Source organism: Dermacentor silvarum, chromosome 6 (assembly GCF_013339745.2).
Source record: "Dermacentor silvarum isolate Dsil-2018 chromosome 6, BIME_Dsil_1.4, whole genome shotgun sequence".
NCBI lineage: Eukaryota > Metazoa > Arthropoda > Arachnida > Ixodida > Ixodidae > Dermacentor > Dermacentor silvarum.
In genome coordinates this window covers 108,501,869-108,514,638 of record NC_051159.1, presented here as the reverse complement: position 1 = coordinate 108,514,638, position 12,770 = coordinate 108,501,869, and the positions used below count along the sequence as shown (strand labels likewise).

The 12,770-nt window shown below is 44.9% G+C and overlaps 1 protein-coding gene across 3 annotated transcripts in view; it reads right to left on the bottom strand.

Annotated features, from left to right (window-relative positions):
- The window catches only part of LOC119455830 (pyruvate kinase PKM), a 51,696-nt gene that overhangs the window by 1,067 nt on the left and 37,859 nt on the right, over positions 1-12,770 (bottom strand). For all 3 annotated transcript variants that reach the window (XM_037717310.2, XM_037717309.2, XM_037717311.2), the window contains exons 6-11: positions 11,986-12,128; positions 7,854-7,981; positions 7,614-7,764; positions 5,590-5,909; positions 3,385-3,503; positions 941-1,097 (exon numbers count right to left, since the gene is read on the bottom strand). In XM_037717310.2, the coding sequence (XP_037573238.1) occupies positions 941-1,097; positions 3,385-3,503; positions 5,590-5,909; positions 7,614-7,764; positions 7,854-7,981; positions 11,986-12,128 (1,018 nt within the window). The remainder of the gene's footprint in view (positions 1-940; positions 1,098-3,384; positions 3,504-5,589; positions 5,910-7,613; positions 7,765-7,853; positions 7,982-11,985; positions 12,129-12,770) is intronic.

Here is a 12,770-nt window from a genome sequence, read left to right as displayed (position 1 = left end):
TACAGTTGTGACACCAGTCTTTACAGCTCACAGTGAAACACTCATGCTTGTTTCCTGCCCATTTCACTTGCTGCTGAACACTCTTGCAACAAGTGGCATCCAAAAAATGATGTGCAGCTCTGAAAATTCTTAACAGCATGCGCCCATGCTCTAGATGTGCCCTTAGTGCTGGTGGCCATGTCCCGGAGTGTGGTAAGCACAGAGCGCGATCCTGCAATTGCCCTCAGGCCATGTGTGGCGCCACTGCCGTTAATCGTGTACGGGCATGACGGAGAAGGGAGTCCTTCGCGAACGGCTTTGACATGGATTGCGCAACTCACACCTGTCACTAAAGGGTACTGCACGGCAGCAGTGCTGCACAGTGACCAATGCAATTGCTAAAATTTGTAAGCTGCTTCTACGTTTCTTTGGTGGAGTTACTGCAGCAACTGCCACTCTTCACGAAAGGCGAGTCAGCAGCTAATATGCTGCAGATTGGAGGAGTTGAGTTTCTTTCAAGACCTCGTTTTAAAACATGCCTTTTCTTTTATTGAGACGTGTTTTAGCCACTACTGTGGCCACTTCCTCCCACATAACCGCATGAAAAGTCCATGCAACTGGGTCTGAAACAACAGAAGGGAATATAAAGTACACACTAAACTAAGGACGCCAGCAGATAATGGAGGGGGGAGGAGGGATTTCAACGGGCTTCAACAACAGACAACACCCGGTCAAAGTACTAAGCCTGCGTGAAAGGCTACGTGAAAGACTACGGGAACACGCAATCCATGCCAGGCCAATCGCAAAGAGCCCCCTCCCCGTCATTCCTGTGCAGGACGAGTGAAACACAACCGCCAGCAGCTTCACACCTCCCGTCAGGCAAATGCAAGAGACTCCGCGATATTGCACACGGAATGCGCATTGCACTGGCTGGTGGTGGAGGCTGCCTTAGACGACGTACACAACACGCAGGGTGTTGGTGGCTCCAGCGCCCTTTCGCCAACCGGTCACAACGATCACAGCATCATCCTTGCGAAGAAAACCACGCAGCTTGCCTATCTCCAGGGCGTACTCAATGCGGGCATCAACATCCATTGGCCAGTCAGCGCAACGTTCGCCTGCACCAAAAAAGTGGCATTTGGTACACCTGAATGCAGAGTAAATGAAAATACAGTGCCCTAGGTTTTTCCCGTAATCTTTTAAAAAGCTAGTCATTAACCTGTCAAGAAATTTTGCAGGGGCAAACCTCTTTGCACTATACATGACCATTCTAATTTTGCCCCGGCACTACTGCATACCGTTACGATTGCTGTTTAGCACTTGTGCCTGGTGTCACGTCAAGATAGCTGACAAGCGATTATGTATTGAGTCTTCGTCGGGTCAATGACCTGGAGCTGATGAACGAGACAAGTTCTGGGACCCTAAACTATGAAGGGGTCATCGGTGTGCAACCTGCTAATTGCTGCAAAGAACCTATGCTGACAGTATTCGTGGGAAAAGCGTCGACCCCAGTTCCACATGAAATTGCATCTGCGTTGCATCGAGGGCAGGCCGAAGCTTGGACACCAAGGCGGAGTCCGGCAGTGTGGCGTGTCCTTGTAGACTGCGAGACGGTTCCGATTGCAGTAAGTGCACGTTAACGAACCCCAGGGGCTCAGAATTAACCTGGAGTCCCCACAGCGTGCCTCATAATCAAGTCGTGGTTTTGGCACGTAAAACCCCAGAATTAATTTTTTTTTCTTCCGTCCGCAGTGGTTACAGAAAGCAGCTAGTAGTTTCGTTTTGACTAAGTGCAAAGCTGTCGAGAATGAAGAGCACCGGCTACATCGCGATGGACAGACGACCTGTTGGTGACCAACTCACTGGCGAAAAAATAATCAGGATGTGCATGCGGTAGTGAAAAGCATGTCTCACATGAAGACGTGCGCCGCGTCCACACTTCGAAGGAAGGAAAGCCTTCGCCACACTTCAATGCTTTTGCTGCGAATGCTAATTAGTCATGAGATGACAAGAGTTGCAGCTTCCAAACTGCTTCTGTGCAAAGTAGAAATGGGATTTGCCGATTCATTCAGTAAATAAAAGTGTGTTGATGCAGTAAGCATTTGCTTATTGCTTTCTTAATACCCTCTATAACTCAACATTTCGTTAATTCGGACATTTTTAACGGTCCCACGAATTCCAAATTAACAAGGTTTTACTGTATATGTCTTGTTCATGTTTCAGACGTGCTTTATCATCACCATCAGCCTATATTTGTGTCCACTGCAGGACGCAGGCCTCTCCTAGCGATCTCAAATTACCACCATCTTAAATAAGGTTCGACAAATAAGGGCAAAATTAGAATAGTCATGTATAGTGCGAAGAGGTTTGCCCCTGCAAAATTTCTTGACAGGTTAATGACCAGCTTTTTAAAAGATTACGGGATTACATCTTAAATAAGGTGGCTACATTGTCTGTGCCACTTGCTTAGACTACTGAATAGCATGTGGCTTTTGATTGGCCTAGCACCAAATCATATGTTGACGAGACAGTGCGGTTGGAACTGATTATGCAGTCAAACATTCTGCACTGCATGTAAGCAGGAAGTTTATCTTGACCTCTGTTAAAGCATGGTGAGCTAGTGAGCCTGACAGTCACTTCTGCGCTTCAGCCATTAAGCCAGTTACGCAATGTGTCCAGATTCGACTGAGAGGCGTTCAAGCAGCTACTAAGCTGAAAGTCTGCTTACAGTACAGAATGTACACAGCTCAAGTTAACCTGGACAGGGGCAGACAAGGCTGTACACAACATTACACTTCACTGCAATGCATGCAAGTGCTGAACAAATGCCAAATGAATTGTTCTAGAATTATGAGTAGTTGCCATCGCACTGAACAGCAAGTGCTGGAACTATTTAAGCACTAATGCCATCAAGTGCAACAAAGCAAATTTATTTCCCCTTCAAATTTGGTTTCACTCTCATTACATTGAAACATTTGTACCAACTTTGGGCTTACTGGCAATATGTCAAGAAAGATAACAGAATTATACAGTGTTTGTGGTGACAGAGGCAGGAGCCTCTGTCAGGCCTTGATGCCTTTTGCTCCTGTCACCGTTTCTGTAAAGCTACAAAAAAAAATAAAGACTTTGTTTTGTTTGTTTGTATTATTGGTGGCACCAACATCCTGAGCAATAATATTTGCCATCAAACACAGCCGCATTGCAGTAGATAATGCTCAGACCTTGTGCAAGCTTTTGCCATTCTTTGCACAGTAGTATGATGGCTCACACATCAATGCAGCCGAATAAACGGTCTGACATGGTTGCAACGAGCAAAATTTTTTTCGTGCGTGATACTCCAAAGCACCACCCAAGGCACCAGTCGGCACATCCTTATGCATACACATATACTACAATCACACTCACCCTGGTAAAGCAATGGCAGAATACCCCTGTAGAGATGAGACTGCCGAATGGTCTGCTCCACTCTAGAGATTGCCAAGATGGGGCACCGAGGTCGGTACTTTGCCATCAAATGGGCAGTCCTGCGCATCACACATACATTCGTGGCAAGCACTGTCCAGAATCCACCAGCCATGCACCGTGAAGAACCAGCATGACCAGCACTGGTAGTCATACGACGAGGTGATTGCAAGACAAAAATATCAAACAAACAAGGATGGCGTCCAATGGTTTTTGCTTTCCCCTTTCTGCACCTACTTCAATTAAAGGGACACTGATTCAGAAGCACTAATAAGCTTTAGTTGGTAGGGTATTCCTTTAGAGCTCTGCATTTGGTGGAAGCAGACTGGTTATGACCAGTGAAAATGAATAGTCAACTATGTAAATGTCATACCTAAACAACAAAGCTAACTATGCTGGTAGTGGTTTTCACAATATTAATGCAAATTAGGGGGACATTATTATACAGGAATCCCAACATTTGCAGGTTAAATTGTTCTGCTCACTTTTGAATGCAATGTAATCATTCTGTATTCATAAAATAGTTACCTAACCCTGCATATTCACTGTCAAAGTACACTTGAACCCACTTAACGATACCAGTTTTAACAATATATTAGAGATAACAACGATCAGCCGACGCACCATCAACGTTTGCACGTGTTCTATGGTACAATAAACTGCTTACTACAATGCTTCCCCATGCTGCGTTATCGGTTATAACAATTAAATCTGGCTAGTGCTTGTGCCCGCTGAAAGGAAAGGGTGGCTAGGAGGGGAAGGCGAGTCGCTTTGTTACATCCGCCTTAGTGCCGTGCAGCCCACACGGCACATCGTCGCATTGCATCACTGGCTTCGCGTACCTCTCTCCCATCTCCCTTCATAAAATATTCTGCATAAAATTTCCCGGAGACTGGAAAGGGATGACAAAGGTATGCCACGAGGGGCGCACAGCACAAAGGAGGGCATGGCATGCAGCTCGCTTAGTTTTTTTTTTCCTTTCTTGGATTTTGCATTCCTTTCATTTTCGGCGCAGACACCCACTAGTCAGATTTAATTGATATGCCAATAATGCGGCAGGGGAACATTGTAGTAAGCCATTTATTTTTCCGTAACACAAGCAAAGGTTCACAATGCAGCAGCTGCTCATTGTCACATACGAGTATTGGCAAAACCATAATGCTATATGTGGGTTCCAAGGTACTTCTGTTTTACTAGAATGTTTCAATGTCTCCTCTGCTTTTTTTTTGTTTAACCCGGTCATAACAATTGGATTTTTGCGGCACTTGAATATTGTTTTAAGTGCGTTCAACTGTAGATGATGTGATGAAGAGTTGGTTTGGGTATTTCAATAAAGTATCACACTGTTGCTGTCTGGGTTCAGCTCCGACTTGCAATTGATGTTCTATAAATGCAATCTAGCTCAATTTAATACTCCTCTTTAAGGGTTTTTCTACGTTTCCCAAGCATGCTAAGATAACCTTTTTAGTCACTGGATAATATCAAGAATACTTGAGAGAACTTCACTTGCCTAAAAGTAGCCCACTTGGCACCTACAATGTCGCTTGATTGATAAATGGATTTTGTTGGTGCTAGGGCCAGATCTGGCAGTGCCAGCACATGGTCATAACGAGGTGACAATGGTACATGAACTGTGGATGCAATATGGTTGTAAAACCTTACAATACCCATCACCCTTCACTTAGCTCCATGACATTGCAGGAATAGAGCTATTAAACTCGTTTATTAGATCACGCCAATGGCCCAACTGTTTAAATGTCCACAACCAGTCAGTGCCTGCCCATGGGGATGTCCCAGTGCAATGGAATGTTCCTAGCAACTCTTAAATACAGACATTTGAATTTTGTTTTTTATAACATTAAACTTATTACTGCAAAATTAACAAAAATAGAGTTTTGACATTTTAACCTAAATCAATTGTTCCTCTTTAGTTTCTCTCTATAGCAGAGATATGAAGAGTTTGCAGCAGGGTCTTGACACATCAGCACTCGTGTCAATGTGCATTTTTCTCCACCTTCGTCTGCTAGCCACATTGCATATTTTCAACATGCGCCCAATTAGCTCAGCATATTCTCCTCCTTCCTGACCTTGCAACCGCTGCAAGAAAAAGTCTGAAGCGAGACTCTGAAGGAAGGGGCTGTCACTCACCTGCCAGTGGTAGTGATCACAATGATTGCAGAAGCGAGGCACTTGATAGATGCACTGACAGCAGCGATGGCAATGGTGTGGGTGCCATCCGTGGGGCAGGGTGCGATGTGCGACAGATGGATGAAGACATCCTTCTGGTAGAATGCGGACTCTGCCTCAACGCAGATCCTGTCCATCATTGACACCGTTTCCAGTGGGTAATCGCCTTTGGCAGTCTCTCCCGACAGCATCACGCAGTCGGCGCCATCAAGAACTGCATTGGCCACATCGGATGCTTCGGCACGTGTCGGGCGTGGCTTGTGTGTCATGCTCTCCAACATCTGCAGGAGAGGCCCCAAACAACACGTGTCACTGTGCAAGCTAGCAGCAAACTTGATAGCGGTACTGAGCAATGAAGATGCAGGGCCTTGTATGATAACACACCATATTTTCCACTTCAGAAAAACTTATATGCCCTAATTTATGGGGATCATGACAAAGGAACAAAAAATATGTATGGAAGTTTTAGTTTCAGTTTTTACTTGAATGAATACTTGTGGGGCATCACGGGTGACCTGTAAGCTTCTGACTAAAAACATACCCAGTGGCTTTCTCCTTTAACCATATTAGCACCAGTAAAGAGTTCTGTATGTATATGTGGCCCATAAATGCATTTGCATATCTGTAGCTTAAGCATTCACATAATACTAAACATATATATGGTGTCAAGAAGCTGAAGGAGTGGTGCAAGTAAAAACACGAACAAAGGGAAAAGCGGACGCAGAAGCAAACAAGCTAGATACTTGGGTAAAAACCAATCCAACACTTCATTACTTGCTAGCAAAATTCATTGGAATGCTATCTCAGCTACAGGAACAGTCCAACTCGGAGGTGATCACAAAAAAGGTCTATGTATAGGTAATTTGATAAATAAAATAAGAGTATAAAAAGTTTTCAAGGGGATTTTACTGCTGTTCATTATACACAATAATTCGTTATATGTGGGTTCGATATATCCAGGTTCAACTGTAATATACCCGATTGTTCAGGTTTACCGATTGATCAGTGTATTAAAAAAACACCCTTTACAGTAAAGTTCAATCATGGGCGTGTCAAGCTAGCCAAGCTACATCGTTCCTTCAGTAACTAGAACGAAGATTTCCTTCAAGCCGCAGTGCAAGCGTAGAATAGACAGCTGCCTATAGGGTTCCCAATGAAAACAACCTTTACAGGAAGACCTATTTCACATAATTCAAAATATCCCAACTGCACATATTTTGCAACACAAAAGTGAATGTGTTGTGTACCCTGTTGGGGCTCTACCAATAAATCGTGTCAATGTACTAACTTTGGAAGTACTGGTCTAAACGATGAGATTGCAATTCTAGATGATGGCCCAGGGCTTCTTTGGGGATGTCAGTGACAAGACATACTTCCTGCAATGAAGGCCACTGCAGCTCATGGCATTTCACAGAGCTATTACCACCTGTATTTCGAGATAAACGTTGCAATAACCTGCAAAAAATTGAATTCTGCAACAACAAAACACGTTAAGGAAAACCAGGTAATAAAGCCACAGTTTGCCAAGAAGACTTGCTTCTTGGCAGCAGACACAGGAAGTGAAGAGTTTCCTTCTCAGACGGGACACATTAGCTCTAAAATCGCCCTGTGTGTCTGCTCCCTTCCCCATACTTTAACTCGGGTGGGGGGAAGCCTCCCTCAGACTTCAAGCTGGCATGGCCCTTACTCCGTCTAACATGGGCCTGCAGCACAGCAACTGAAGACCCTGTGAAGTGCCCAAAGTGTTCTGCCCTCACATCTCCAGCCGACGCTCAACATCTGCTGTGGCTGTATCCAGAGATCCAGGGATACAGACCAGCCCACGGACTATGAATGGTTAATTATGGACACCAAGTTCCAGCCCTTCACAAAAAAGGGCTGCACGCATTTACTTAACCAAATATGCTGTATGGGATGCTTTACTTTCACAACACAGATTACACCACGCAGTCAAGAAAAAAACAAAGCTGCAAGGAGGCACATACCTGAGTGGCACAAATGACTGGCTTGCCAATCATTTGGCACTTGGCAATCATCATTTTCTGAGCCAGAAACACCTTCTCAGCCGGAATTTCTATTCCAAGGTCACCCCGGGCCACCATAATGCCATCAGTTACATCAAGGATTTCATCAATCCTGCATGACAACATGTCCAGAACGAGGTTTGATGAGATGAGTGCAGTCGCATGCACTGTTGCATTCCTAAAGTTGAATAACTGACTCACTTGCGAACACCTTCGTCATTCTCAATCTTGCATATGATCTTGATGTCCTTTCCTCTTTCACCAAGGACTTTTCTGATTTCCTTCACACCCTGAGCATTTCTGATGAACGAAGCAAAAACCATGTCCACCTGAAAATTAAATTTTTTGTTTAATGCTCCGCATACAAAGAAAAAGTACTGAAAGCTGAGCAAGATGCTGTTCATGCAATGTTATTACAGCACGATAGAGACGTGAAAGCCACACACTGCTTTAGCTGGACTTTTATAACTGATAAGACATTCAAGTTATGTTTCAGACTTTCAAAGCACACAATGCGCTCAACTTCAGGGAAGTTGCATGCTTAGACCAACAGCTTATCAGGTGTATCAATGCACTACCAGATCTAACAGGCTGTAGTCATGGATACCTATCATGCATAAGCAGTTAACCATGCTTAAACATTACATAGATGAAGATTAAAGCGGTTATCCAATACCGTTTTGAACAACCAAACAGTCATGAGCAAGAAAGCGCTGTACAAAACTTAACAAGCTTCCCATCAAAGCACCTTTCACCACTTAGCAGTTATATACAAGGGAAGCACTGTGTGCTTTCAACAATAGTTCTGAAGGTGTTCCACTATGCCACATTGCACAAATGGTGCTCACTTGGAAGATTCAAAATGGAAATAGATACAGCTTGATCTAGGCATAAGCTCTAAACGCTTCTTTACTTCATCATTGATGTCTTGGACTATGTCATGGCTTCCATACGTGCGCACATTAAAATGCCTGTGGCTATCCAGGTAATAACCAGTTTCCTGCATGCCATAATGGGCTAGACCATGGGTTTTCAAAGTGGTTTCCGCGGAACCCTGCTCGGGGTTCCGCGAGCCACTGATAAATTTTCCGTGGTCCCGCGCTCGCCAATTAAGTGGCTAAAATGGCGAACAAGATGTGTGCTCGATCCACAGAACTCCCATTACCCATGCCCGAGTGTCAAGAAGCACATCACAGCACGTAACGGCAGTGTGTTAACTGCGCAATAAATCCGCAAGCAGCTTGTACCCACCCAACCTTCGAAAACGGGCAGCACGCCTAAGCTTTCGCACTTTAATCTCGGAGGCTGTAACTTACCAACATGCGCATTTCTCCCGTTTGTAAATAGGGTAGGCGCCGATAGCGTGCGCACTGACGTATACGTGGGAGGAATAAAGAAAATTACTGCGCGGAAATTACTGCGTGGGAATATGCGCCGCGAAAGCAAAAACGGCGCTAGCGTCCAAAAACGAAACGGCGCAGTCCGCAACGCCATGGTCCTCGGCGGCATTCATACGCGATACGTGACTGACAGCAACGTCGGAATGCTTTGCACTTATTTGTGCCCTCAAAGCCCTTATTGTTGCGTGAATCGCCGCGCGTAACACCACGTTGGCGGCTAGCGGCGTGCTTCCATAAGTGCATAGTCGCCATCTGTGATCGCGTCTATAGCCACCACAGTTTCGTCCGCAGCAGTTGCGGGAAACAGTAGTTTTGTTTTGACTCGGCGCGCACGTCGGCTGCGTGCCTTCATAACTGCGTAGTCACCATCCATGATCGCGTCGATAGCGACTGCGGATTCGTCCATACTTGTTGCAGCAAATGGTAGTTTCGTTTTGACTTGGTGCGTGCGTCGGCCACCTGCCTTCTGAACCGCAAGGTTCAGAAGGCAGGCGGCCATGATCGTGTCGATAACTGCCGCGGTTTCGTCAGCAGCGGTTGCGGCAAGCAGTAGTTGCGCTTTGACTCAGTGCAAAAATGTCAAAGATTAAGAACACCGGCTACATCGCGATGGACGGACGATTTGTTGGCGACCACCTCTCTAGCAAAAAAATAACCGGATGTGCGTGCGGTAGTGAAAAGCGCGTCTGCAGATGAAGACGCGCGCCGCGGTCGCGCTGCGAAGGATGTTGTGAGGCCTTCGCCGCTGCTAGCCCCCTTCCCCTTAATCAGTCATGAGATGACAAGAATTTCAGCTTCCTCGCTAGCGAGCTTTTGTGCAAAATAGAAACAAGATTTGCTGATGCATTCAGTAAATAAAAGCGTGTTGACGTGGTAAGCATTCATTTATTGTTTTCTTGATACTCTGGATAATTCGACATTAGTTTAATTAGGACATTTTAATTCGGTTAATTCGGGGGGGGGGGGGGGGGGGGGGGAGTTCCTTGGCACTTCATGGAGCTTATCAGGGTTCCCCGGAACGAACATGCTTGAGAACCCCTTGGGTAGAGAACTGTCTATAGGAGCCCTAATGACACAAAACAGACTGCCATAGATATTAGTGTAAGAGTCGTTCTGTTCACATATCTTTCAACTTCTCTTCATCTGATTGGTACTGCACGGTCACTCTTGTCATTGACAATTACGTGCATATTCGTTAAGCTTTCAACTGCCATCTCTGTCTGCATAAACGTACATGTGGTTTTGATCGCGAGCGGCACGGGTGAAGAAAGCCTTTGAACTGCATTTGAACTGCACACAAACATGCATTTTATTGCCTTTTATTTGCGTCCTCATTTCTCTGGATTGCATATTGCCCCTCTGATATCATGCACAATGCTTTTTTGCTTAACTCCTACATTAACATTCGAATTGTGCTCATTTCCAGTGCTTTTACAATTTAACACTTTATTTCAAGACGTACTAGTCGCATCACCTGCTGCGACATCAAAATTGTAGCTTAATCAGCGTTTTGAAAGTAAAGCTGAAATAAGTGAGAAGCAAGTTTTTGAGAAATCTTATGTGGAAATTGAAATACACACCCCAAGAAGTGCGAATGAAAATAATTTGATTTAACTGAAAAAAGAAAAAATCTGGAATACAAAATATGTATCTTAGTCCTGGTTTCCAGCTTCTTTAAGTACACCATGCAAAATAAAAAAATGGTATGCAAATTTGGTGACTATGCAGGAAAGCCATGACATCGTAAATGAAAACAAGCATACGTGTATTGCACAGGGAGTGTGTTTCGACTGCTTACAGCAAGCAGCCCATTCGTTTGTTTTGCATTCTTTAGACTCTTGAAGCAATAGTTGTCAGGTTGGGGAACATGCACTACCTTCCTCATACTCCCAATCATTTCAATCAGCTTGCCTCTAAACAAGCTGGCCTAGCTTCACTCCTTGAACTGACACTGGAGCCTTTGCATGCTTTGTACAGTACTTTAAGTGGTCATTTCAACAAGCTGTTCTCAAAAACCAATATCACTCTGCACTCCCCTCCGAGTTTTCCCAACACAGTGTAGGATACCTACACAACTCACGTAGTTCATGGAAATTAAAATCGCAGAAGTACCGTATTTACTTGCACAATGAAAGCACTTTTCTTCCCAAACAATTTGCACAAATTTGGAGGGGTGCGCTCATTATGCGGGGTAAAATTTTGAGCAATTTGGTCACCCCTAAAAAGTAGGAGACAAATGGTACGATTTGGCGTTCGATACGGCTTCCAACGCACCAGAACGGTAGCCACATTTGAGGTGTCTTGCCGTGCTGTAGTGCAGGATCGGATGCTTGCGCAGGCGTCTGATCCGGTGCAACCAGCCTAGCAGAACGTCTCGGATCCGGCGCGTCATACACCGCATCGGATGCCGAAACATACCGTGTGTCTCCTACTTTTGATCCAGCACTACGGCACAGCAAGACACCTCAGATCTGGCTGCGGTTCCTGTGCATTGGGCGCTGTATCGGACACAGAATCCTACCTTGTGTCTCCTACTTTTGTCACACGCCAGATGTCTGATCCTAGCTACAGCACGGCAAAATGCCTTGGATCTGGCTGTCGCTCTGGCGCACCGGACACCGTATCAGATGCCGAACTGTACCACCAGTCTCCTACTTCACGACAGCAAGTTTGGGGTGCTATCATTATGCAAGGAAAAGAATGTTTTTTTGATTGAAAAAGTGGGGTGTGCGTTCATTATGCGAGTAAATATGGTGTTGTGCAACTTCCTATAGCCACAATTAAGTCGCCTCTTCACATGCCTTTATTAGAGGTTCCTGAACTTATTCAATCTTTGCCTTTAGCGTTCTCTTAAAATGGCAGAGGGCTTGAAACACTTCCCGACACCTCAATCTGTGCCAGTCTTTCAATGCTGTGCACAAACAGAGCCTCACCCCTTGTTCCACACCGAACTGCAGGTCAGCCATGTCCTTCTCGGACACTGCAGGAAGATCAACCATGGCTCCTGGCAAGTTCACACCTTTCTTGCTTCCGAGCAAGCCTCCGTTCTCGATGTTGCAGACCAACTTGTCATTATCTGAAAGAAGCACAAACTTTTTTTTTTACTGCCTGTGCATAAGCAGTTAAGTGACACTTCTAGCTGCTGCACAATGGCTATGGCACATCCAAATCTGTAACTCATTTCTAAATTTGCCAAGTAACGTAGGTGCTTGCATAAATGTCCACATTTGAAAAATGGCCTGCTTCCCTCCAGTGTGGAAAGGAATTTCTAGTAACTTACACATAGACAAGGTCAAGAAGTAGATTGAGCGTTCAGTGAAGATAATGGTCGGAACATGAAACCCAGCAAACACATCACAGAATCTTGCGTGCTTGCACATGGCACGCCTAGAGCAGACAGCGATGCTCATCAGTTGCTGCATCTGTACACTCAATTTGACCATATGCACGTGCAATGCCACAGAAATACAAGAATGCATGCAAGGCACTATCATGAACAAATGCAGCGGATGCACACAAATCTAACAGACATGCACTGCATCAGCAGTATGCAGGCTGGCTAACCTGGAATATAAAAAAATACTACAGTCAAAACCGAAAATATATAGAAGTTTGATGAAATATATACAAAATTCTTTGATTACACGACACGTTCACTGTTCATAAAAGTTTTGTTGACCTTGTCCTGCATGAACAGACACTTGGCTCTATATAGTCA